At 51.9% G+C, this 25,758-nt stretch overlaps 1 protein-coding gene and 1 long non-coding RNA gene across 7 annotated transcripts; one reads left to right on the top strand and one right to left on the bottom strand.

Moving 5' to 3' along the window:
* Window positions 1–2,497: 2,497 nt before the first annotated feature.
* IFT27 (intraflagellar transport 27) lies at window positions 2,498–20,466 on the bottom strand. Of its 6 annotated transcripts, XR_642471.3 has the most exons (8): window positions 20,018–20,466; window positions 12,134–12,213; window positions 11,658–11,717; window positions 10,506–10,565; window positions 8,261–8,378; window positions 7,247–7,356; window positions 5,151–5,226; window positions 2,498–2,702 (listed from the first exon to the last, which is right to left on the bottom strand). XR_642471.3 is itself a non-coding variant. In XM_009198792.3 (7 exons), the coding sequence occupies exons 1-7, from the start codon at window positions 20,049–20,051 to the stop codon at window positions 2,604–2,606; spliced, it is 615 nt and encodes a 204-aa protein (XP_009197056.1). In that variant the 5' UTR covers window positions 20,052–20,466; the 3' UTR covers window positions 2,498–2,603. The 6 variants fall into 6 exon arrangements, 5 of the variants coding, with proteins under 5 accessions (XP_009197056.1, XP_003918707.1, XP_021788954.1 ...); XM_009198792.3 differs by lacking the exon at window positions 5,151–5,226 and having other exon boundaries at window positions 12,080–12,213; XM_003918658.4 differs by lacking the exon at window positions 5,151–5,226.
* On the top strand, window positions 20,404–24,090 carry LOC103881110. The gene is made up of 2 exons (XR_642469.3): window positions 20,404–20,739; window positions 20,918–24,090. It is a non-coding gene; the product is annotated as an uncharacterized LOC103881110 (long non-coding RNA).
* The last annotated feature ends 1,668 nt before the right edge of the window (window positions 24,091–25,758 follow it).

Raw genomic sequence — 25,758 nt, 5'->3', positions numbered from 1 at the left:
AGAATCTCAAATCCATGGGCTCTGAAACAAAACCATTTTACTTTTTCCTGATTACTTTTTTCCATCAAGGTCTGCAGAGGTCCCCTTCCTGCTGGGTCTTCCTAGCAGGCTGATCCCGACACGTTTCAGACCATCCTAGTCACCGAAAGGCAGGCCAGGTCAGCTCAAACTCCCGAAGTATTTGTTCAAATCTCTTTTCCAGAAGAGTGGGGAGGGGAGCAAGATCTTTTCTTCCTGTCTCTGGAGTAACTTGGAACAGAGGGGCCAGGAAGGAGCCGCGCGTCTTCTGCACAGGCCTCCTCTGGGTCCAGTTCCATCTGTTGTTATCTCCGTGGTGGTGGGGGGCGGGGGAAGTGCCTGGTGGTTTTGGGGCTGAGCCTCCTCTGTTGCTGCGGTCTCCTCAGGAAGGGGCAGCCATATTCCCCTCCAGCCCTGCCAGTGAAGAGGCCCCCTACCCTTTTCCAGGTGGGAAATAGCTTCCTTTGTCAGTACCTGTCTGGTCGGCCACATGACTCCACTCCACGTGGGTCCTTCTAGAAGCCCTCCGTGGAACACCTGTGCCGCCCTTCCAGATGTGATCCTTGCTTTTCCTGCTCCTGGTGCAGGCTTCTCCCCAAGCCTCTCCCCACGGAACGCCTCCGAGAGGGGACCAAACAGCTCTGGGGATGTGTGCTGAGCTTCCCAAGGGCGCCCTTGCCACCCTGTGCTGCAGCTGCCACCAGGTTCCTGCAGCTCAGAGAGCATCCGACTGGGGTGCCGTCCCAGCCTCCTCTTCCTGGCAGCATCCTGTCTCAGGAGGATCCTCTTGGGCCTCCTTCCCTTGGCGGGGCAAGGGGGTGACGGGGGGGCACCCACTCACCAACACAGTGGTCACCCTCACTCCCGTCTCTCTTGACCATTCCAATCTTATACAGACAGGGAGGAGCGGGGAGCAGGGGGAGGGGGAGCTCACAGCAGCAGGACCAATTCTTCCGTCTTTACTAGGGCCATGGGGAAGGGGGCTGGCCCTAAGCTTCCATATCTCTTTAGGAGGTGGTTTACTTAGCATCTTTGTCCACAGCTGTGGCCCTGGTAACCAATTCTGGAGCAACTGAAAATGTGCCCGCTGCATCCCTTTGGTTATGATGAGCCTTCCCTTTCAGAACATGTAGCACAAAACGAGCAGCCTGGCTGCTAGTGCCTAGGAAAATACCCAGCAAATGGTAGGCCCTTGCTAACGACTTGCTGAAGGCATGACACGGCCGCTACAGTGGCTTCATGTTGAGTAACAGGAAGAGAAGGGGGATGCGAGAGCCTGACCTTGGCTGACATCGTGTGCCCAGATGCCCTGCACACCCGTTACTTCACTTCTCACAGTGACCTTGAGAGGCAGCCTAACCCCCACCTGCTCCCAGCCAAGCTCGGAAGGAGGCAGAAGAGGATGGCGGCTGGGAGCCGGGCTCTGGCGTCCATGATCCTGGCTTGGCCACCCCTTGGCTAAGTGTCTTAGTTCTCTGACTCCAGCTCCTCATTTGTAAAAGGAGGATGGTGAGACGCTGCCCTGTAAGGACTAAATTAGCGAATATATGACATGTGCTTAGCTCGTGTAGAGACATGGCAGGTCGTAAATAGGAACCAGGGCAATTTCCATCATTATCATTGGGACAGGCTCAGGTCGGTCCACCCCACTGCCGGCACTCTCTGCATGACGCCCCTCGCTCCTCTGGAGGGAGAGTGATGAAGTCCTCTGGGGCATGGGGGCTGAAAGAAGCCGAGACCCCTGGGGGAAGGTGATAGTCAGGGAAGGCCTTGGATGCCAGACCTTGGCCGGCAGCCTGATGTAAAAGGCGATGAGGCACCTCTGTGGGTCTTTTAATCAGGGCAGTGAGATGATGAAAGTGGTGTTTTAGAAGATTAATCTGGCAGCAGAGACAGGATGGAGAACAGTCAAGCTCAGTGCAAACGATGATGCCGGTTGCCCAGCTCCCCAAGGAAGGCGGGAGCCCTGGCCTTCCTGCACTCAGCCTTCCCTACAGCCGTAGAGGCCGGGCCCTCCAAGAGACAGGCACCAAGGGATGCCGGCAGAGGGCACTGTTCTGCCGGTGACGGAGCCACCTCCAGGGAGGTCTGGCATCTGGCTAGCCAGGAGCAGGCAGCAGAATGGACTCTGTCAGCATAAGGAGGGGGCCATCAGCCCCGTCTCAGCCTTGGGACAGGTTCTGAGCTGGGCATTTCAGCTGTGGGAAACTGTAAGCAAACGCTGGGCCAGGCCTTTTCAAAGCCCACCGTGGGCTTCGCTTTTGCCGTGGGAGGCCCTTTAGGGAGCCGGTGCGCCCTGCCGCGCAGAGTGGGCAGGACCACCCCCTCGAGCAAGGCGACGTCCCGAAGCACCAGCCTCACAGAAGGGAGGGCCAGGGTTCTGAGTGGGGCTCCCGGCTTCCCTGGAACCGGCAGTGACGCAGTGGCCAAAGTGTACAGTGGAACTAGGGCCACCCAGGCCAAGAGTGAAAGGAGCTGCTGCTTCGACATTTTCTCCTCATTTTATTTAAAGCCGTCATTATACATTAAAAGTGCAGAGGTAATTCTGTCTTCTCCGGTTGTGCAGCACGATCTGCTCCAGCTGTTCACGCCAGCGCCCGGAAAACCTCCACCTTCTCCCGGTAGAGCTGGTGGAACTGCTTGGCCAGGCAGTGGAAAGGGGCTTCGAAGTTTTCCATCTCCTTCTGGAAAGACAGTTTAAAGAGTTGGCTGTGTTACTTTTAGAAGGGTCAGAGGGCCAGCACTCACTCCATGCTTCCCTCATTCAGGGGCTACCTACTTTCCACCTCATTTCATCCTCACACCCTTTGGGGTAGCCACTTTGATGGATGCCAATTTTACAAAAAGGAAACTCAGATGGATTCAGGAAACTCTGAGATGAAGGTACCTTGCAGGAAGCCACACACCTTATGAATGGTGGAGCTGGGGCCTGAACCCACGTCTGTTTCTACAAAGCCTGTGCTTTTAGTTGTAGTCACTGTATGTGTGATGAGATGTGAAAATGAGACCCTTCCTGTCTTAGTTTTGACTGAGGCTCAAAACGCCAAAGCAAAATACCAGGCAACCAGGAGCCCCCCATCCCGAAGAAGAGCTAGACAGCACGGGGCACCCTCTTCCTAGGCTGGTGCTGGACCCAGGCCTGGGAGGAATCGAGGTGAGGTGGCAGCTGGGCAAGCCAGGAGAGGGCCGCGAACGAGACGGCCTCCCTGCCTCCTTTGTCAAACTAAACGGCTGCAGTGGCACTTCCCTGGACCAGCGGGGGCCAAGTGGCGCCAGCCTGGTGCTGTCTTAAGGGGCCTCGGTTGGAACCGCCTCAGGGAGGGTGATGGATCCCAATAAGAATGAACAGCCAGGAACTGGGGCTGCAGGACGGGTGAGGGGGCACCACCTGTGAGAAGCAGCCTGCAGGTGAGACAGCGCCACTGATGGGGTGGGGAGGGGCATCTCAGAGGTGCCCATAGGGCACCAGCCGGATCCACCCAGCAGGTATGGAGTGGGCCACGACAGACCCCAACAAACACGCTGCACTACTGGCTCCAGTCTCTCCCTCCCGAGGACTGTGAGAGGAGGTGCGACTTTAAATGAAGTTCAGAATTTTGACAATCACCCAGGGCTGGGCACTTTATACCTGAAATCATGACTATTTTTGTGACTAAAGGGGCTGAAAAGAATTTTTGTTACCTGAGAGAGAAAAGAGAAGTTAAGGAACTTGCCCTAGATTTTATCTAAGGGGTGGAAAAAATGGGCCCCTCCAGGTGCGTAGGGACAGGCTGGAGGCGAGCGGAAACGGCAGCCTCTCACTTCACAGCCACTCTCGCTCTGTGGGGACACGTGTGCATTCAAAAACTTTTTCAGAAACAAGCTGGCAGAAAAAGGAATGTACTACTTTCAAGACAGTAGCTCAAGCTATGAATGCACTAAGGACCTGTTTTGAGACGATCCCTGGCAGCTGGCAAAAGTGCAACCTTGAGAAGAGGCCGTGAAATATCCCCAGCGAAACAGAAGGATTTCCAAACTGAACAACGCCGCACAGAAGGCATCGAGCGCGGTGCTTTCGCTGCACAGGTGAGTCGTCTGGGGCCCAGCAGGTGAAGTGGCCCAGCTGGCTGGTGTGGAGCCCAGCCCAGCATCCAGATTCTCTGATTTGGGAAGAGCTGCCTTTCCTCGAGGCCAGCTGGGATGAGAGAAATGTGTGAAGGAAACCAGGTCCCTTGGAGAAAGTTACCTGGACTTTCTAGCCAGGGAAAGCCTAAGCAAATAAAACAGTTGGCCAAGAGGAAAGACAGCGGTGGCAATGCTGAGAGAGTGTGGAGGAAAGAGTGGCGCGTTTGTAGCCCAGACGAACATTTACAGTAAGCGCCCAACAGCCAAGGACTTGAAGGCCATCAACCTCCAGCTGGACATGAGAGCAAGAACTCAGTACATCCTGCCGGGCACTGCTGTTTGTGCAGAGCACGAGGTCCCAGGCAATGCCAGTGTCGGGGTAAAACACTGCTTCCGTCAAAAGCAGAGTTAAGAGTGGAATGGAAAAAGACTGAGGCCTGCATAGCGCACGCACGGGGATCTCTAAATGGATTCGAAAACACTCAAAAACGCAATCTTGGGAGATCTCAACATAAAAAGGAAGGAATTCAATGCAGGTGAGCCTCAATAGACACCACGGCGTGCTCCTGAAATAGATGGAAATTGAACTATTTTCCAAATACGTGAAGAGGGTTGCCAATGACAGGAATCCTTTTGTCTGATCACTAATCATCATCTCGCTTACACAGTCAGGACAGCTGTGGGGTAGGTCTGTTTAGAGTGAGGGATTCTCAGGGCAGGTTCAGGCTAGTGTTCAGTCTGGCCTAGAATTGTGTTCTGCAGTGTCCCAAAGCAGGCTCTGCGGGAGGCCAGGGTACCCCTTCTAGAAAACCCAAGTTTTCCAGCTGGACAGGCCTGACCGCTAGTCCTGTTTCTAGCCCTTGGTTAACTGTGCGACCAGGGCAAGCTACACAACTTTTCTGAGTCTGTCATCTGTACAACACAGGAGTGTTACGTTGTAGGGCTGTTATGAAGCCTAAACAACGTGTGCAAAACACCTAGCACACAGTAGGCCCTCAACGAACATTACTTCCCCACTCCTCGCTTGCCTGGGAGGGCAGTGATCACTGTGGACTGTTCTTGCACTTGTCTGTAGGCACCTTCTTTGGGTCGGCAGGATGGTCACTGCGGCATTTAGGCAGAGGAGAGAAGGAGATGGGCTTGGCATCAGGCCTTGGCTGCGTCTCAAGCTGCGTTTGGTTATATTTCCTTTTTAATTACAGCTTTCTTAACTGAGCTGCCAGTGGTGCTTCTGTGAGCCTCAACTCAGGGGGGACTAGTTAACTTGCACAGATAATAGCAAGTGCTTACTGCAGCCTCTTCAAGCATAGTTTATACCCACCCACTTCAACACCTGAATAGAGTTTAACCGGTAGCCCACTGGCCTTTGGTGACTCATGTTTTGGAGGTTGGGGTGGGTTTTAATTTCTGAGTTCTATCAAGTGTTCCAGGGAATATGGAATATTGGGGTGCGGGGACAATTTCACAAATGAATGGAGGAAGGGGGAATACTGAAATCCTGTTTGCTAGGGCACTACTGCCTACTGCTTTGCACAAAGGTGTGCTGCAGAAAAGATGAGGAACCTACTGTACAGGAAAAGCTGATTTGGACTTCATTAATTTAGCATTTGTGATAATTGGACCAGGGGCAAGGGTGATATTTACCTCTGCACAAGCCATGAATACAAGGATTTAGTAAGTAATAACAGTATAAACAAGATTCCAGGGGCAACATTTATACTTTAAGAAAGCTAACATCTACTGAGTGTTTACCAGGGGCCACACTTTGTGATCCGTGTTTTATATGCACCATATTACTTGATTCTCATATTTATTACTCAATGGGGATGTATTTTATTATCCTCATTTTACAGGCCTGAGGCACCAACAGTTGAAATAACATGTCCAGGTTCCCATGGCGAGTTCTCCTGCTCTCCATGGGAGGTCAGAGTGCCTGCCTTTACCACTGTAAAGGAAGCATGCTGCTTTGAGGGGATTTTATAAGCTTGGACAGCAGCACTGGTCAAGGTTCCTAGATGCAACAGCGGAAGTGCCTAGAGCCAAAGTCAAGCTGGGACAGCAGATGACCTCTAGAACATTAACCAGCCCATGCGAAGACGATCTCCAGAACATTAACCAGCCCATGCGAAGACGATCTCCAGAATCAGGTCTAACCAGGCCACGTGAAGATGAGGTCCAGAGCATTATGCAGCCCATGACTGTGCCAGGCCTGGTGGTCTCCCCAGCTAGCAACCCTGGCAAGGGGCAGGGCAACCAACACCCCAGCCCCTGCTGGTTCTGAGATGGATGTCTGGGGCCACTCCTGCTCCTAGAGGGCAGGTCATCACTTCATGCCCTTCCTAGTGGAGTCTCACGTGAGGGATCTGATTGGTGCAGCTTGGGTCACATGCCTGCATCTTGGCCTCAGGGAGGAAGGGACTTTAAAACTCCCAAACACAGGAAGCGGGTTCCTCAGTGCTGGACAGCTAAAATCATGATACATGAGGTTGGTGCAAAAGTAATTGCAGCTTTTGCCATGAAAAGTGTACTGAAGATGCTGATAACAAATCACTTGCTTTTTCTACTTAATGAGGTCTTTTGATCTTTTAACTGGTAGGAACTTTGTGGCCTGGAGTCACCCTGGGGCTGCAGCAAGGTGAGGATGGGCGGCACTGATGGGAATTAGAGGCCACAAGTCCTAGTCCTGGCTCCACCCTTCACTAATCATGGGACTTTGGACAAGTCACTTCAGCAGCTCAACACTGGAATGGGAACTGTGAAGCCAACTTCTGGTTCACAGGCCTGATTGTGAGAGCCACAGGAAACAATGTTCCAGCAACATCTGAACCCAGAATACTGCATGCAAACGTCAAGGGTCATGATCACCGCACACCATGCACTTCTGTTTCTTACTAGTTGAGATCTACCTTTTCCCAGGGTTGGCTGGCTAATCTGCCTTCCTGTTATGTCTAAGCGGCTACTGCTGTACTGAGAAGAGATCTTGGGCTAAGAATGTAAACATCAGTTCCAAATGAGACTCTGCATATGGTGGAATAACAGCTCCCTGCACGTGAGGTCATGTGCAAGACCGCTGCCAGCAGAGGCCCACTCCAGACTTGGCGACGAGGCAAGTGGAGATACTCACCACGGATGTTTCAAAACATTCCAGGCCTTGGCCCAGCGCCCATGCCCGGGCCTCAGCTGAGTCCACTGCTCGCCTGCCGACCAGGTCTGTCTTGTTCCCAACTAAAACACCTACTCAGAAGAAACAACCAAAATATGACACTTCACTGTCACAGTCTGGAAGGACAGCGGGCGAGATGAGAGCACTATTTTTGAGGGGTGTAAAGCATCCTCTAAGAGCTGCCTGACTCAAGGTGGTGAGACCCCACAGGGAAAGCCGGGGGTCTCTCGTGCTGGCCCCGATGGCCACAGAGAGACAGGTGGGCTTTGCTTTTCATGCACAGCTTCTGCTAGATCTTTTTTCTAGACCTCATGTATATCTGTTTCCCTTGCCTCCTTAAAGGGCTGCAAACGCGTGAAGGCGAGGGCCAAATTTATGTGAGCCTTTTAATAATTCCTAGCACATGGAGCAAACTGTAAACTGGTCATTAATACTAATCTAAGGACTCGGCTCGGAGTCAGGGATTCAGAGGTAATTTAGTTCAGCTCCCAGCTGCATCAGCTGCAGCTAATTTTTGAGCCTGTCTCTGGAGATCACTTTCCCCGGTCTATAATGAGGAGAATTTGTTGATCTCACATAGGGACGAAAAATAAACTGATTTAAAGCATTCAGAAGTGACAACAGGACTTGAATGTTTACTTGTACCCCATATACAAGAGAAAATTAGGAACTCTTCCCTGGGGTTAGCTTTCTGGAATTAACAACTGATATTACAGCACCCTCCCCGTATTGAATCGCCCCACAGCTCTGCCAGGTGCGTGTCCTCATTCCCATTTCCTAGACTGGGAGAGGTGTGTGTGGTGACTCACCGAGGTTGGCATGGCTGCTAAGCGGCAGGGCCAGTGTATGCCTCAGGCCATCAGAGTCAAAGCCCAGGGCCCCTTCCCCACCCACAGCTGCCTCTGCAATGCCCTTGTGCTCTTGAACCGAAGGACAGCGATGCCTCTGGGAAACATGGGTGTCTGCAGCTCGTACCTGGGAGAGAGGTGCCTGGAGCCTGGGCCCGAGCCTTCTCCAGCCACTTGCTGCAGTTGTTGAAGGACTGTTCACTGGTTACATCATAGACGAGACATAAGACATTGGGACTCTCCCACTGTGCAAGAGGGACAGGATGAGCATGGGTCAGTAACAGGAAAAGTGACTTCAAGGCTGGGAGACAATTTGGCCTTTCAAGGGAAAAGCTATGGGGAGCAGAGGGAAACAGAAAACTATAAAGGGGACGGGAGTCAGAAAACAGCCACACCCACAGAAGTCAATTTCCCCAAAGGAATGAACGGAGGGCCCCGTTCAGTGGCGGGAGGCAGGGCTGGGGCGGTGCCGCCAAGGACGAGAGCTCCTGTCTGGGCCAGGCTCTGCTGGGCACTTCTGCGCCTCACTGTGAAGCCTCCCAACGCGGTGGAGCGTCTGAATATTTCCACTTTGTAGCTGAAGAAACCGAATTCAGGGAGGCTAAGTGACTTGTCCAGGCCTGACAGGCTTTAAAAACAATGACAACGATGACAGAGATGGGGGACGACTGAGGTCTTCTCTACCCAGAAATCTGCTTTCACCTGTGGCTGGCCTCGTTCAGTCATTCTCCACTCATTCTCATTGAGAGCCCACCACCATGCAAGTTATGTTTCTGTGCTTTCCAGCCCTGAAAGAAGATTCTTTCTTCATTAGCCAGCCCTGGGAGCTTGTTTGCTTGTATCTTCTTAATAAGGGCTGGCTTTTTAAAATGCAGAGGACACTTTCTGCTTCTCTTGCCATCCCTGCATCAGCCTAATCCAAACCACACCGACAACTGGACAGGGCTCCATGACCCAATTAAGAGCCGAGGCTACACTCTCGGGGGCTGTCGCCTTCAGGGGCTGCTCAGAGTCCTGGGGTGTCCTGCTGCCTACCCCGATGTCGGATGGCCCTGTACAGGCTGTGGGTGCGCACCCTGGTGCTTGTGACTCTTGGTCATGCCCTGGTTTCTGGATCCCCCAACCTTGCACAATTAGGACCTGGTTTATTTCTGGGGTGTCAGTAACCTTCCAGGATACAGAGGAGAATCCTTTTCCCTCCAGATTGGATTCCCTTTTGGATCCTTGGAAGGCCAGCCCAGAGTCCATTCTAGAGGGCTCCTCCTCACCCTATAAGGCTGTGCTGGCTCCTGGCAATGTCCAGGATGGGAGGACCGTGAACTAAACTGATGAACCCTTCACTCCACAGATTAACTCTTGAACTCCTGCTAGAACACACTGAACTCTGTTACATGCATGCAGGAGACACCTCAGCATGGTTTTAACTCAAGAAACCCTCCTTCTTCCAGGCTTCAGTGAGGGGATCCTGGAGAGGCCTGGCATCAAGTTAAAGCCGGAGCGGGTGAACCGGGAGTCAGGGCCGGCTGGAGGGAAGGGTGTGAGCTGACGGGTGGCACATGGCCTGGATTTGCCCAAATACATCTTCCCTTCTGCCGGGCATGGCAGCCCCAGTGCCAGGCCATGCACACAGTAGGCAATTGGGGTGAACATCGTGAACCGATGCATGGAGCCAACCCTGTATGAAATCACTATCATTAGATCTACTTTTCTTAGGCGACCAAAAAAAAAGGGACAGAAAACAGTTTCCATTAAAATGTGGCTGTTCTTGGAAAGGCAGGGGACGGCTCTGGAGAACTCAAACCTTCTAATTAGCTCACTGGCCCAGATTAGTGAGACTGTTACCATGGAAGGTACAGCAAGCGGATCCTGCGAGGCTGGTGGGACGGGGGTGGGTGGGGCATGGTGAGCCCTGGGCAGCAGTAGGGGCATTTCCCGGAGTAAACCCCAGTGGAACAGCAGAAAGTGAGCCTCATTATAGGCTGAGGCCTCTACAGCACTTCCCAGAGGGGAAGGAGGCAGTCTGTACTGTCCTGGGAGGTAGGCGACACCATCTGAAAGGACACCATCAGGAGGGTGTTGCTCTAAAGGAGGGAGGCCTCACAGGGGGAGGGCTGCAAGGACCGAGCCGCAAGGCTCTTGGCCCATTGGATCCTGGGCACCCCGGAGCTGGGGCCCGGGCAGTCACGCACATCAGCTGCTCCTTCTTGCCAAGTAGCCACGAGTCCTGGGCTGGGAGGAACGCCCCTAAAAGAGGAATGCCATGGGAGCTTCCCAACAGCACAGTGCAGGGAAACTGCTGTGTGAGCACTGTCAGGGGCCAGCGTTTCGGCAGGAGGTGGTGATGGTCAGGAAAAAGACCACGTGCTACTTGCCAATTTATCCAGCATTTCCGAAAACAGCTCCTTGCCGGCAGAGTCGAAAATGAAGAGTTCCTACAATCAGAAAAGCAAGAAAGTCTCCACGTGGAAAAACCACAAGCTACGAGTCATTGGTATCACTCTCAGCTCACACTAGACTTGTCTTAGGGGTGAAATACAGGCACCCACATCTTCACACATGCTCTGTCCTTTCTCCCAGGCACGAGAGAAGATGACGGGGAAAGGAGCGAACTCCAGAGTCTTAGGGAGGCGGTACGACGGGTTCTCGCACCGACCAGCACTTTCTGTGTGGAGTCTCACCTCTTGTAACCCTGAATGCAAAAATACCAGGAACAAGCTGACTTCCCACCTGGCAGAACAGAATGTTAAACAGGCCGGCGAGCGCTCTGGTTTCCAAAAGGTCATTCTGCACTTTGTTAACCAAATTGATTTTCAAATCTTAGAACAATTCTTCCTAAAGGAGGTCACTGAGTAGGCCTGGGGAAGGTGTTTAAAGTAGGACATTCTGTCACCCTTCTGGGATGGCTAAGGAGTGATGCAGACAGAGGGTGCGGGATGACCCTTCCTGCCCCGTCCAAACCTTTGCCAGCTCACGTGAGAGCCCCCAGGGCTGCTCCCCTAGGAAATCACCCCTCGGCTCCCCGCCAAGCTCCCTCCTGGCACTGGGTATTTCCTGGCTGGCCTCTGATCCCCAGCATATGCCGTCTGAACATCAGTGCCACGGTCTCTTTTGCATATTGGTTACCTGGGCACTCACCTTTCTCTTCGTCAGAAGCACTTATACTTTTTTTTTTCTCAGACCTCTTTAGGAATCTGGTGAAAGCTACAAACCCTCTCTCTAGAAAAGTACACACAAACATAACACCTTGCAATCCACTTTCAAGAGTCCCAGGTTCCCATACAGAGACTCAAGAACCTTGATAGTAGAGAACACGTTCTTTGAGGGCCAGGCCCATATCCTAGTCCTCCTTCCTTCCTCCTCCACCTCCTCAGTCCCTCCCCTGAATGCTTCCCGATTCTATTCCGAAATGCTCAGACAAGCCACAGCCTTGCACTACATCTCTCCTAGGGAGGGTGGTGTGACCACAGAGACCCTGGGCCCAGCTGGGGGAGCCCTGAGTTCCCTTGGGTAAAGGCATCACTCACCACACTGTCTCCCGTGTCAGGAACTGGCACTGTCTTCACCACCAAATCCATTCCTGTTGTCTGCCGAGGAACACCAAGAATGTTAGCATTGAGGGCCCCCAAAGCGGGAGCCTGTTACAGGAGGACACACAAGCACCCCGATCCCAGGGGGGCTATCTCCAGTGGAAGGGTTTGTTCTGGACTCATTCTGGTGAGAAGCAGCTCAGTGTGCAGAAGTCAGAGAGGACCCACTAGTCCTCTCCACCTCCCTGCCCCGACATGAGCTGCTACACATGGTGGCCAAGTTGCTTGTGGCCAGTCTGCTCTGTAGCTGACCTCTCACCCTGGGCTAGTGGAAAAATCGATCTCTACGTGGCCCTCCGAGCAGCCTCTCATCAGCTGTCTTAAGGCTTCTTCAGGGAACTTCGCAGTCACTCACTCACGGTGACTGAGTCCTTCTCTTTAAGCCGTGGCCAGGTCTCGACTCCCCAGCTCACCAAGGTGTAGCTCTTCTGGAAATGGGCTCCGTCACTGCGGAAGATCTGCGCCAGGGCAGTCTTGCCCACTGCTGGGTCTCCTGTGAGGTCAGAAAAGAAGAAAAAGAACGCCTCCGTTCTCATCCGACTTGAGACTCTCTCGCTGCAGAACATTAGTCTAGAAACCAAAAACTTCAGTGAGTTTTGAGAGATGTACTTGCCTCTCACAGGAACTTGTTCTGAGGCCGTGGGCAGGGCACAGGTCCGTGAGACTGATCTGCAAACCTCACAGCAGCCAGAGCACGTTCCTGCATGGCTAAGCCTTTTATCCACGGGAACTGACCCAGAAGGCAACAGAGCTTACGGAGGGCTCTGGGGCCCTGGAAACGGAACTGACGCTCTTCCACTGAAACACACCCTATGGGGAAAAGCTGTCACTTCCAAACTGGAATTTACTTTGAAGTCTTGAAGGTAAAGAAGTGTGACTGGCACTGACAGGCAGACTCACCTGTTAACTGACCCAATCTGGGTTGATAGCTTCCACCTGAATACTATTTTGGGTGGGGGGTCAGGGATGGAAGGGTCTCTGCATTTGTGGGAAGCAAGAAGTATGAGGCTATATGTTCATCATCCTGAAATCTCTTTCCGAATGCTATGCTCCGTCTCCATCGCAGAGTGCCCGTCTGTGACCCGAGGATTCATCTTCCCAGGGGCCTCTCCACCAATTCTATCTGCAATAGCAGTCACCTCCTCCAAGCTCGTCTCTCACCTACTGGCTTTATCTCCCTCTCCTCTGCTGCTCAACAGCCCCAGAAACTGGTCCCTCAGAACTAAAGGTTTATGTCGCAGTTTTCGGTCTCAGACCTGAGCCTTTCACAAGATGGCCGGGCGCCATTTAATTGAGCGCTCCTCCTGTGCCCGTCACAGGTGCTGGAAGCTCTCCCTGCCCATCTTTAATTTCCCTTTGCCCTCCCCATTTTCCGTCTCATGACTCTGCTGAGCCTCCTTCGATGCCGATTCTTTCCATGTTCTACCTCTTTTCCTCCTGAGTCTTACATGGACTTGCACTCCACCGTCCAGGCCCTGGCAGAACACGTGCTTTGCGCTTCTCATCCTCTGGATGCTTAGCAAAATCAGCACCGCACTCCACGGCTTCCAACTCGCATCACTTGGTACCATCTCTTCACCTTTGCTTCCCACTTTACAGTCGGCTTCAACACTTCTTTCCTCAACTTCTCGACAGTCTGCCACTGTTCACTTTTCAGTTTTGACTTTTCCCACCTATAATTTTCTCTTGTAAGACAATTATTTCAATGCTTGTGTCATTTCATTTTATGTGAACTCCTCCAGGTTTGAGTGAGCTATTCAGGTCCTGCTTTTCTATTTGTCATCACTCCTTAGAAGGGAACCAACAAGTGCTGAGCCCCCCTCATGGACCTGTTCACACAATCCCATTCATTCCTTCTCCGCCAAGGTATCATTAACCTCACCTGACAGATGAAGAGACTGAGGCTCAGAGAGGCTGGGTAACTTGCCCGGGATTCCAACCTCATGCTCTTCCCAGGCCTTGCTCCTCTCCTAGAGCTCAGGGACCACTTCTGATCCTTTTCTTGTTTTGAGACGGAGTCTCTGTCATGCAGGCTGGAGTGCAGTGGCGTGATCTCGGCTCGCTGCAACCTCCACCTCCCGGGTTCAAGTGATTGTCCTGTCTTAGCCTCCTGAGTAGCTGGGACTACAGGTGCGCACCACCAGGCCCAGCTAATTTTTGTATTTTTAGTATAGACGGGGTTTCACCACATTGGCCGGCCTGGTCGTGAATTCTTGACCTCGGGTGATCTGCCTGCCTCTGCCTCCCAAAGTGCTGGGATTATAGGCATGAGTTCTGACCCATTTTTAATGCTGCCCCTCCAGGCCCTCCTCACCGCAGCCTTCCACGACATCTGGGGCAACCACAGCCTAGACCGTCACGGGGTACCCGTCCATCTCGGAGCAAACAGAGCGCGTCGCTTTCTTTCCTTGGGCCCTGACTGCGCCTGCCCTGCTGACTCCAGTTCTGCTCCTGAATCCAGCTGGAAATCAGCTCCTCCTGCTTATGAGATTCCTCACAGATTTGTTAATTTCATAAATCTTTCCTCTGACTGTCAGTCACAGTCACCAACACTTACAGGAAACCGCCTGTGTTGGCTATGAGGGCTCAGAAGCACAGGGAGGTGAAATAACTGATAAACACATTTGCAGAGCAACAGGATGACAAGTGCAAATTCAAATAGCACAAACTGAGAAGCAAGGCGTCTGGGGAGCATCGAGGAAAGAAATGAATGAGAGGGTTCACTGGAGAAGGAGGCTTCCCTAGGGGCAAGGGCTGGGCCTGGGGGTGACAGCACGCAGGGCTCTGCAAGACCGAGAGGATGACGTCTGCAAGGGCACGATGTGAGGTCACCTGTGACCTCACAGTTGCCAAGGCCGATGGCCTTTTCTTGGTTCTCATCCTCCTTGACGTCTCTGAAGGATGTGAGTCAGCCTGAAGCGACCCCTTCCTTCCCGAGTCCGGTCCCCATGGCCTCAGTGACCCTGCCCTGGCCTAGTTCTCCTGCCATCTGCCTGCCCCTATGCTCCCCGAGTATAGGCATTCCCATAGGCCTGTCCTCGGTGGCGCTCTGCTCCCAGTCCACTCCATCCCACTGACTCTTGTTACCTTGACAGAGGGCAGGCTCTCCCTCCCAAGCTTTGTCTATACATCCAAAAACCTGTGTGCATTGCCAGTTGCCATTAGAATGAAGGATGTTCCTCCAACCTCAGTCTGTCTACGGCCAAGCTCTGTCATGCCCTGGTCCTGAGTGGGTCGTCCCCCTCGCCCATGCTTTCTGTTCGTGATGCCACGATGTATGTATTTTCATCGTCCCCAGATTCAACAGGTCACCTCTGACTGCTCCTCCTCCTTCCTCCTGTCTCCAGGTAGCCTCCCTTGCATTCCTCACATCCTTGGCTGAGTCTCAGCCCATCTCTGCGCTGCCCTCTCTGCTGACCCCGCCGCCCCAGTTAGCTCAGACCTCACGGCTGGGTTTCTGTCTCAGCCTCAAGTCCTTCCGTGGTGTGCTGGGGAGGGGGCCTCTGCAGACACGTTTCTCCCTTGCTAGGAGCTTCCTGTTAGGCTTTGCCAATGGGAATTCTGGAAGAAGAGGGGAAGGCCGGCGTCAGGGGAGAGGACGTTGCTCTTCCCGCCTGCTTCTCCTTTTTCTTAGCACTACCCTAGCAATGGCCTGCACCCCAGCAGCACTAACTGCTTCCGGTCTTGGTTTTTTTTGTGTGTGTGTGTTTCCCTACTCCTAGACCAGCCTTATTGCTGCCCCCAGAGGAACCAGCACCAGTGGGCAGTGCCCTCTTCTCAGAGATCCACACCTCGGCTCCCAGGGCCCCTCCTCCCTGCTTCTGGGCTGAGAGCCCCACATGCTTCCCTCTGCTTTCCCAGCCCGAGAGGCGGTGCTCCTTCCTGCAGTTACTACCCGTGCTGCCTCAGTCTCCCCCTTTTCCTCTTCCAGTCCTCCAGCACCTGTGTCATTAACATCCTACTGAAATCCTCACCACTGAAAGGCCGAATAGAGTTGCTGGTTTTTGCCTGGCCCCTGACTTACGTAGTCCTTGGTACCGAGAGTGATCTTAAAACACAGACCCTCCAGGATGGTTTGGAACTGGTTTGGTATGTCTTGCCCTGAACACAGGGCTGGGCTCCTCCCAGTGGGAAATGGGTCCTGGTGCTCTGTGGCATGCGGCGGGTGACTGAACTCCTGAAGGTGCTGGCACCAGCCGGGCAGGGCCCCTTCTTCAGGGGTCCGGATCTCAGCTCCCTGGGGCTCTTCCAGCTTCTGACACCCCCGACCTCTGCTCGCCACTCTGCGTCATCTCAGTGCTGCCTTCTTGCTTCCTCAGTTCTCCACCGCCTGATGAACCGATTCCATATAATTAAATGTCTCCGCTGAAATGGCGACTGCGCTTTCTGTCTTCCTGACTGTGCCTCAACTGAAAACACTTCTCTTCTCTTCTTTCTCTCTCCCGGCTCTAATCCGCCCAGAGCGTGGCATCCACAGATGGACCCTCATAACACAGTGCCTCCATCTTGGCAAACCTTCACACAAACCCCACAGAGGATTCCTTCATGGCCTACCCATCTCCACGGTCAGCCCTAACCCACCTTCCCACTCTCTCCCCAACAATCCCTTACCCCAAATCTGGGCTCTGCATTCCTGTTCTCCCAGTCCCTGAAAATTCCTCAAGGCCACCTGCTTCCAGGTACCCCTAGACCAAATTCAAATCCCGTCCATTCGCTGCAAGGAAATCTCAAACAATACCCTTCCTGCACAGTCTCTGAAGGCCATCTCTCCCTCCTTTGTCTTTATCTGTGTGGCTAATGTGGATCATTGCTCAGTGGCAGTGCAAGATGTGATGTCAGAGCAACCCTCCCAGGAGGCTCTATTACTATCTCCATGTATATCAAGAGGCAGAATATCATGGTACTTAAGGGCACAGACTGTGAAGCCAGATTCCAGCTCCATCACTTTCTAGCTGTGTGACTTTAAATCAGTGAGTTAACCTCTCTGTGCCTCAGCTGCAACACGTATAACACAGGATAATCACAGCACCTACCTTGCAGAATTGTTATGAGGATTTAATGAGTTAGTATGTACAGTGCCTGGCATAGATAAGTACTATTTAAGTGTTTTTATAAAAAGTAAATAAAATATAGATCAATGTCAAATGTTGTTTTCTCTCTTCCCCAGAACCAGAACAAGCAGCAGCTGTGCCTGGAGGTATTTCCCCGCATCTGGCACACAGAGGGCATTTGCTTTGTGTTCGCTGTGTTACAACTTATCACGTGCATCTTAATTCTTCCTTGAATGCAACTGCTTCATGCTTGCATGCCCACTGCACCTTGCACGGTGACTCAGACACAGCAGGTGCCCAGTGAGTATCTGTTCAACGCATTAACACTTGAACTGAACATCAGGTCCTCCAATGACTAGTTACGTGAGAGAAAAAACAGAATAACACAGTTTCAGCAGTAGGTCTGTGGGTCATGGATGGGAAAATAAAACCAATGGTGTGTGTGTGGCAGGGGTGGGTGGGGGGGTGTCAAAGGGGGTTGATTTCTGGGCTGAGGTCTTTTGGCCCCTGGGAACTTTCAAGAGGAAATGCTGTGGAAGCCTTGAAGAGGCTGCAGATTGAGGCGCAGGCTGGAGTTCAGGAGCCATTAACTAGGCAGTGGCTGCATTCAGGTGAAAGAACTGCCCAAGGGAGTTGGGGTAAAGAAGGGCACAAAGAGGCCAGGCACGGTGGGTAGCTCATGCCTGTAATCCCAGCATTCTGGGAGGCTGAGGCGGGCGGTTCACTTGAGGTCTGGAGTTCGAGACCAGCCTGACCAACATGGCGAAACCCCATCTCTACTAAAAATACAAAAATTAACTGGGCATGGTGACATGTGCCTGTAACCCCAGCTGCATGGGAGGCTGAGTCAGGAGGCGGAAGTTGCGGTGAGCTAAGATTGTGCACCACTGCACTCCAGCCTGGGAGACAGAGTGAAATTACGCCAAAAGAAAAAAAAAAAGGGCCGGGCACAGTGGCTCATGCCTGTAATCCTAGCACTTTGGGAGGCTGAGGCGGGCGGTTCACCTGAGGTCAGGAGTTCAAGACCAGCCTGGCTAACATGGTGAAACCCCGTCTCCACTAAAAAATACAAAAAATTAGCTGGGCATGGTGGTGGACGCCTGTAATCCCAGCTACTCGGGAGGCTGAGGCAGGAGAATCGCTTGAACCCGGGAGGCGGAGGTTGCAGTGAGCTGAGATTGTGCCATTGCACTCCAGCCTGGGCTACGAGAGTGAAATTCCATCTTTAAAAAAAAAAAAAGAAAGAAAAAGGCCCAGAGGAGCACAGCTTGAGGACAGTGTAGCTTCGGCTAAAGCCCTGGAAATCAGACTAGGACCCAGGGTCTGGATCATACAGCTCTGCCGCTTTCAGCTCTGTGACCCAAGGCAAATGTTCTCATTTTTCTGGGCCTCAGTTGCCTCATCTGTAAATGAAGATGGCAATAAGACCAATCCCCCAGGGTTGCTATGAGGATTCAGTGAGACCACCTGTACCGAGGGTCTAGCACCGAGCTGATGCACCCAAAGTGCTCATTAAGTTAGCTCCATGATGAAAACCGAATGTAAAAAGAACACAGAGAGAAGCCCATTTAAAAAAAAATGTAACTTCAGAAAATAATGTTCCCACCTTATCCATAAGGAAATTAAAGCTCAAAAAAGTGCTTTGTCCAAGATGACACAGCCAGTAAGAGGAACAGGCAAAATTACTTTTGTTACACAACACTGCCTCCTCTGGTATTCTGGAAACTGGAGACTCTCCTGAGAACCATTAATTTCTTTTGCTCCAGTATGATTCAGTTACTACTGTCAGTCATCTTTCTGTGTGACCCTTTTATTTTCAAAGTATAAAAGCTATTAAAAATATCATAATTTATTCTCAGTCTGGAAGAGGAGAATTTTTTTAAAAAGAAATCTTTTTCTCTATATAATTTCTCGCCACTTCTTTCCTGAGCTGGCCAGGGAAGCCTGAAAAGGTCACAGGTCTGAACAGAAACACGAGTTAAGAGTTTTGGAGTTGAGCAGATCGAGGGGCTGAAATCCTGCCTAGGAGCTTCAATAGGGGTTGACCTTGGCTGACATCTCTCAGTGCCTCAGTAAGATCAGAACAATCCAGTACCTGGCCAGGCGCGGTGGCGCATGCCTGCAATCCCAACACTTTGCCAGGCTGAGGCAGGCGGATCGCCTGAGGTCAGGAGTTCGAGACCACTCTGGCCAACATGGTGAAACCCCGTCTCTATTCAAAATACAAAAAAAAAAAAAAAAATTAGCCGGGCATGGTGGTGCGTGCCTGTAATCCCAGCTACTCAGGAGGCTGAGGCAGGGGAATTGCTTGAACCAGGGAGGTGGAGGTTGCAGTAAGCCGAGATCGCACCACTGCCCTCCAACCTGGGTGACAGCGTGAGACTCTGTCTCCAAAAAAAAAAAAAAAAAAAGAGAACAATCCAGTACCTAGCCCAGTGTGCTATGGTGAGACGATTACACGAAATATGTGTGCCTCACATGCAATAAGGACTCAGTAGCATGCATATGTGTTTCGTAGTCTATAATCCAAGCTATTGTTTTTCTAAATGTGCAGAGTGATACAAGGGGCACACTACAAATGTGCATGCCATATATTCATCCATTCTGAAAGTATTTATTGAGTACCCACTATGTTCCAGGCATTGTTCTGGATGCTTGGGATGTATCAGTCAACAAAACAAAGATTCCTGCCTCTGGGAGTCTCAACATTTATGCCCTTCTTGGAGAGGGGCAGCACAGTAACTTTGGGTCTTAAAGACAACACACAAGTGCCTTTTGCAAACTCTGGTCACTACACTCAGGTCACCGTTATCAGAGGGGGTGAGGTCAGGGGAAAAAAATCCCATAGTAAAGACTACCAAAGTCACTGATGCCTAACTTTGGGGTACAGTAAATGTTTAGCTAAAGCACTCAAGGTTTGCTTAAGTTTTGTTTGTTTTGTTTTAACAAGTCTGCTCCTCCAGAGTTTTAACTAGGGATTTTTTAACGAGTCAGCTCAACTGGTAAAGGTGGTCTCAGAGTATGTGACAGGGAGCAGGGGAAAATCCACCGGAGCTGCGAAGTGCCCTGGAAGATCATTCTTCCGCGCCTAATGTAACTTACTGTATCAGTAATTGCAGTAACTCGCCTTCGGCAGAGAGAAAGGAAAAGAAGGTAGGCAATTTAGGTGAACAAAAGCTTTGGATGAATTATGAAGGCTCTGGACTCCAGAGACCACCGTATTCAAGCGCAAATTTTCAGACTCACCTGCCAGGATGCATTTGGCTGCCAGCTTCACCATGGTAACCAACACTCCCGCGAGCCGTACCCAGAGCACAAGAGCGGCTGCTAGAGGCGCGGGTGGGTGGGCTTCGGGCCCTGGGCTGGCCTGGGACGGGAAGGTGGGGAGGGCTGATCTCAAGGGCCAGTGGCCGCGACGGGACTGGGGATGACCAAGCCCGGCCCTTCTGGGCTGAGGGCGAAAATCGGGCGCTGGGGGCAGGTGGGCAAGGGAGGGCTCCAGGTGGGCCCGGCTCCAGGCCCGACACGGCAGTCTGAAAAGGTGCAAGAGAGCGGACACGGTCTGTGCTTCCCGCCCAGCCCCTCAGCACAGCCCTACCCAGCGGGATCAGGGAAAGACGACCCGGCTCTCCTCCGGCCACAAGTACAGCACCTAACGCACTCTCTAGGTAACCATAGCCCACCTGCCCCGCCTCCTCCTCCTCGCTGACCCTCGATTGGCTGCCGCCAAAAGCTCTCACCCTCGAGGGCTCCAAAAACCCAATGGGAGTAAGGAGTTGGGATAACAGCCTTTTCTTGAGATGCAACTCGTAGGATTATCTGTTCTTCAAGTTCATTGTGCTTGACGAGTGGTTGCTATTGACGTCAGTCAGCTTTATATCCCGCCCCCGCTGCGCCCCAGAGTCCCGAGATAAAGAAGCCTCCACGTCAAGCAGCCAGAAGCGGTGATAAAAGAAGCTTTCTGATTGGTCAGAGCCTGGCTTGACCCGTCTTCGGGTTGGATGGGGATTCGCCACTCCCGCTGTCCTTCTAGAAGTGGGTTTGCCTACAATGGGGCAGGTTGGGCGCTAGACAGTCTGGAGTGGCGCCTGCGCAGTGGGCCAGGCCGCGGCGTAGAGGCCGTTCTGACTTTCTTTGACTTCGCAGCGGTTCTGGCGGTTTCCCCGGTTCCCGGGTTCTGCACAACGCGGCTATGACAGTGCATCGAGAAGTTCAGTCCTTGCCCCGCATCCCGCAGGGAAATGTAATTTTAAAAGCCCAAAAATGTTATGAGCTTTAAAATCTAAAATATGAAGGTCTTTAAAGTGATGTTTGTGAACAAAGGGAGAACAAGTACACTTTGATGGGGCTGAGCGGTGAGACTCGGAAACTTGAGGTCGTATTTTCCTCTTAGTCCATTTACTCTGCAAAAGGAGAATGCATCACTCACCTCGTTGCCCGTCACCCAGGGAGGCTCTCTGCGCATTTACCGGGTTGGGGGTGCCTCTTCCACGTGGTTGGGGGTCAAAGACCTAAATCACTGCCATCTCCCTGACCTGGGCAAGTCATCTCATCCCTCAGCCTCTCAGGATGGGCCTAGGAGAACCTGCCTCGTGGGGTGATTGTGGGGATGGAAGGAGAGAAACTTGTAAGTGCCTGGGACATAGTAGGTGCATACATGATTGTGGGGTGGATGGGAGAGCGGAAGCTTATCTGGACAGATTTGGTTTATCATCACTGTCATTGGTTGGCCGAATGTACCCCCTGTTGTCACTCCTTTGGGGCCCCTGGGATCTCTGATGGCTGACGCTGAAGGGAAGAGCAGCCTCTCAGCAAAGGTACCTGCCTGAAAGTTCCACATTCCCTCCAGACGCCTAGAACATTCCACCTCTCTGCCACTCTCCATCTCAGAGTGGCGGCCAGCCTTGTGTTGGGGAATAAACACACACTCTATGAATGACTGATGGTTTCAGCTGCAAATCCAGAGTAAATGCAAGTTGTCTGAAATGTTCTTTCCTTGGAGTTCATTCCTGGTGTTACAGTAAAGGTCTGTTTCTCCTTCATTCTCCGTAACTGCTTTTCTTCTTTGGTGACATCACGTGAGTCGTCTCAGACACCCCAGGTCCGGTAAGCAAAAAGCCTCTTTCTGGTCTTCTGCCTCCCTCTTGCCAGCTCCCCTCCAGGTCAACCAGTTCACCATGAGTAACCCTGTTAATCCCATAAGGGGCCCCATTCAGTGCGTCACCCTCCTGAGGCAGCTCCACTTAGCTAAGACACAGACACACATCGGGGCAGCCTCTGAAGCCTCGGTTCCTTCATTTTGCAAGGTGGGTAATGACAGAGCAGGGACATCGCCAACTTGGAGAAGCGCCGCCATTTTAAAGTTCCCCTTGATCAGAAACTGCCTAAGTCCAACCCAAAGGTCATCAACCTAAGGGCTAATGTCAAAATGACCATAAACCACAAATGACATCTCCAATCAGAAACATTACAACCCTAAGATAAACCGCTCCCCCCTCCTCCACCAGAAACATGCAACCCCATAAGCCCTCTTGGTGACTCCAACAGATGCTCATGTTGAGAACTGCTTTTCTTAGCTAATGCCAGAACCCACCTTTATCTACTCTGTTGGGCCATTTTACTGTTTCTCAAGCTCTTCGGGAACGTTCCCACCTTAGGGTCTTTGTACACACTGTTCCCAATGAAGCTGTATGATTTTCCTTCATGATCTTCGGATCTCAGCTCAAATGTCATGCCTTCAGGGAGCCCTCCCAAACACACAATTTAAGCATCGCCCCCAATCTGTCAGTCTCAATCTCCTTGACTTACTTTACTTTCTTCGTAGCGTTCACTACTGCCAGAGATTACACAGTCTGTCCCTCTGTATCCGCGGGGGATTGGTAACCACGGGTATCAAAATCCGGGGCTACTCAAGTTCCCTATATAAAATGGTGTAATATTTGCACAAAACCTACACACATCCTCCTGTATACTTTAAGTCACCTCTAGATTACTTCCAGTAACTAATAAAATGGAAATACTATGGAAATATTGGTATACTGTATTTTATTTGTATTATTTTTTATTGTTGCTTTTTTCTAATTTTTCTTTTCCCCAGATGTTTGCAATGTGCAGTTGGTTGAATCCAGAGATGTGGAACCCGTGGATGCAGAGGGCCACCTGTATTCCATATTTATTAGTTTATTTGTATGGTATCTGTCACCCGCCACCAGAAGGTAATCTTCGTGAGAACCAACACTTGGTCTCTTTTGTTCACCCAGTATCTAGGACAGTCCCCAGCATGGTGCGGCACCCAGTAAATACTTTTGAATGAATGAATGACTCTCATAGACTTGACCCTTCCGGTTGTGTATTCATTCATTCAATAAGCACCAACTCTTGAATATCAATTTTTGGGCAGGCAATGGGCTTACTGCTGGGAGGTGTGCAATGACCATTCATATGGGGTGACCTGATCCTGGGTCTTCTCCCACCCCCAGCCTGCACCCCTAGTTACACCCATATGTTCTGTGGAAGATGAAGGGTTAACAGTCCTGCTTCCCAAAGCCAGGGACTAGACTGTTGGGGTTGATTACTGGGGCCTTGGGTAAGAGGGGAGTGGAGGGGCAGCTGCTGACAAGTTGTTCCCAGGAATTGTTCAATCATCCTGGGGCTGAACACGTCCAGACATCCCTGAAGAACAGCATGCGGATGAGCCACGGCTCCCTGCCGGGGACAGCAGCAACCTTCCACGCACAGCGCCACGGCTGATCATCCCCACTGCAGGGCCCAAGCCCCTTGGCCACTGTGCTGTGATAGCCAGGGGGTTCTCCTTCTGCCTGGGCCCCGTCACAGCCCTGTCATTCATAGGGTGTAGTAGCAGAATTGTTGGATGCAATCCAACAGTTGGGTAAATAGGAGGGTTTAGGGGAAATTAAATACTTGAGAGTTATTCTGCATGAATTCTCAAGAAGAATACCTTTCACACATTAAAGCAGATTTGCTCAAATGCCCTCATGTCAGAGGCAATGCCAAAAAGAGTGCTAGTAGATTTGTAGAAATTTTATGTATTTAGATCAGGGTTTCCCTACCTCGGCACTATTGATACTTAGGGGTGAAATGTTCTTAGTTATGGGGGCTGTCCTGAGCAATATAGATGTTTGACAGCATCTCTGTCCTCTGCCCACTAGATACCAGGGTAAGCTCCCTTGCTGAGACCACCAAAATTGTCCCTGGACGTTGCCAAATGTCCCCTGAGGGGCAAAATCTTCCAGGGATGAGAAGCACTGATTTAGGTGTATGAACCCACTGAATAAAGGATATTGACTTTGCACTTGAAATTTGCAAGACCATGGGACTCGGGCTTCCTGGGCTTGAATCCTTGTCTTGCCACCTCTCCTCTGTGTCTCAGTCTCCTCCCATCTGCTCCGGTAGGCGCTTTGAGGCTTAGAAGAGTCGCCACATGCAAGGGGTCCCCAGCACTCCTGACACGTGGTGAGACTCAGGGAGCACCGGTTCTGATGAACAGCCACTGCGGTGGCCATGACTTCCTGGAGGGGGATTTATAATGCGGTGGTGCAGTTCTGTTTTACAATTTCCTATAATGCACTGTCGCATCTGGTGCACTGCCTTCACTTGGTAATGACCTTTGCTGTTCTTTTTTCCACTGTTCACGTGGGCCTGGTTGTTTATGTCTCCGCTGATGCAGTGCTTGGCGGTGGCCATCTCAATAAAGGGCAGAGGAAATGGGACTGACTCACCTTCTGTGCGCCTGGAATGCAAAGTGGAGGCCTGAGCTGTGGCCTCGGCGGGGCACGGAGGCCGCGATGTCCTGATTCTGTCAGCAGGGGGCAGCAGCAGCCGGGAAAATACCTGCTGCAGGAGGGCGGGAGGGCTGCCGCCTTTTGATTGACTTTGCTGCCGCCTTTATTTAAAGTTGAGCTAATCATCCCTCCAGAGCCACCCGGAGGCCCCCTTTCAAAGCCCGAGATACTCCATCTGCAGAAGCCAAGAGCTGCTTTTCCAGAACGTGCCACGTTAGTGCATCTCTGTCCATTTGCTCGCCAACTGAGAATGAGAGGCTGAGACATCCCTTGGGCGCCTCCCTTTGAGGCACGGTGCTTTGATTTACATCCCAGAGCCCAGAGCTCCTGAGTCCTGCTGGAGGGTTCTTCTCGCACCTGCCGCCGTCCCTCGCTGCCCACTTTCCACACTCCACGCATAAAGCCTGTGTGGTTATGTTCAAGGAGGGCCAAGGAATTCCGGGTGCCTCAGGCTGGAGCTGTGTCAAATTCTGCTAGAGACAAAGTTGCGTGGGTCCCTGACTCTCTACCCTTTTATTCCCTTCCCCAGTGCCCACTCCATATAACACCCTGTAGCTGCACGACAGCTTTTCTCAGCTCAAACATCATTTGCCCTCCACATCCTGCACACTCTGGACACCAGTGGCAGTCACCACCACTTGTCGTTACTGGCGGGGCACACTATGCAGGCTCTAGAGCCAGCCAGACCCCTGGGGTTCAAATCCCAGCTCCACAGCTTCCTTGTTGTGTAACCCTGGGCAGCTGACTACACTTCTCTGTCCCTGTTTCCTCCCATGTGGAATGGGAGCATGAATAGATCCCCGGTCCTGGGGTTTTGTAGTGGGGATTAAATGACTGGCCAGAGCAAGCCTCTTCTACCTACTGGTGCAAATCTTTGAGGAAGGACCATGTTTCCTTGGCAGCCGTCATATCCCGCTGCCTGGTTGATAGTAGGAATTCTGTAAATATGAGTCAGAAAGACTGCACTTTAGTGTGGGTCTCTGTAGGAATCATTATCTTAACCCACTGGTTCTCAAACTGAGCGGCTCGTGATACTAGTTAATAACATGCTAATAACAGCCAGGCCGGGTGCGGTGGCTCATGCCTATAATCCCAGCACTTTGGGAGGCTGACGTGGGTGGATCACCTGAGGTCAGGAGTTCGAGACCAGCCTGACCAATACAGAGAAACCCCGTCTCTACTAAA

Source organism: Papio anubis, chromosome 16 (assembly GCF_008728515.1).
Source record: "Papio anubis isolate 15944 chromosome 16, Panubis1.0, whole genome shotgun sequence".
NCBI classification, from domain to species: Eukaryota; Metazoa; Chordata; class Mammalia; order Primates; family Cercopithecidae; genus Papio; species Papio anubis.
The sequence above is the reverse complement of the archived record's forward strand: the minus strand, read 5'-3'. Positions and strand labels throughout refer to the sequence as shown.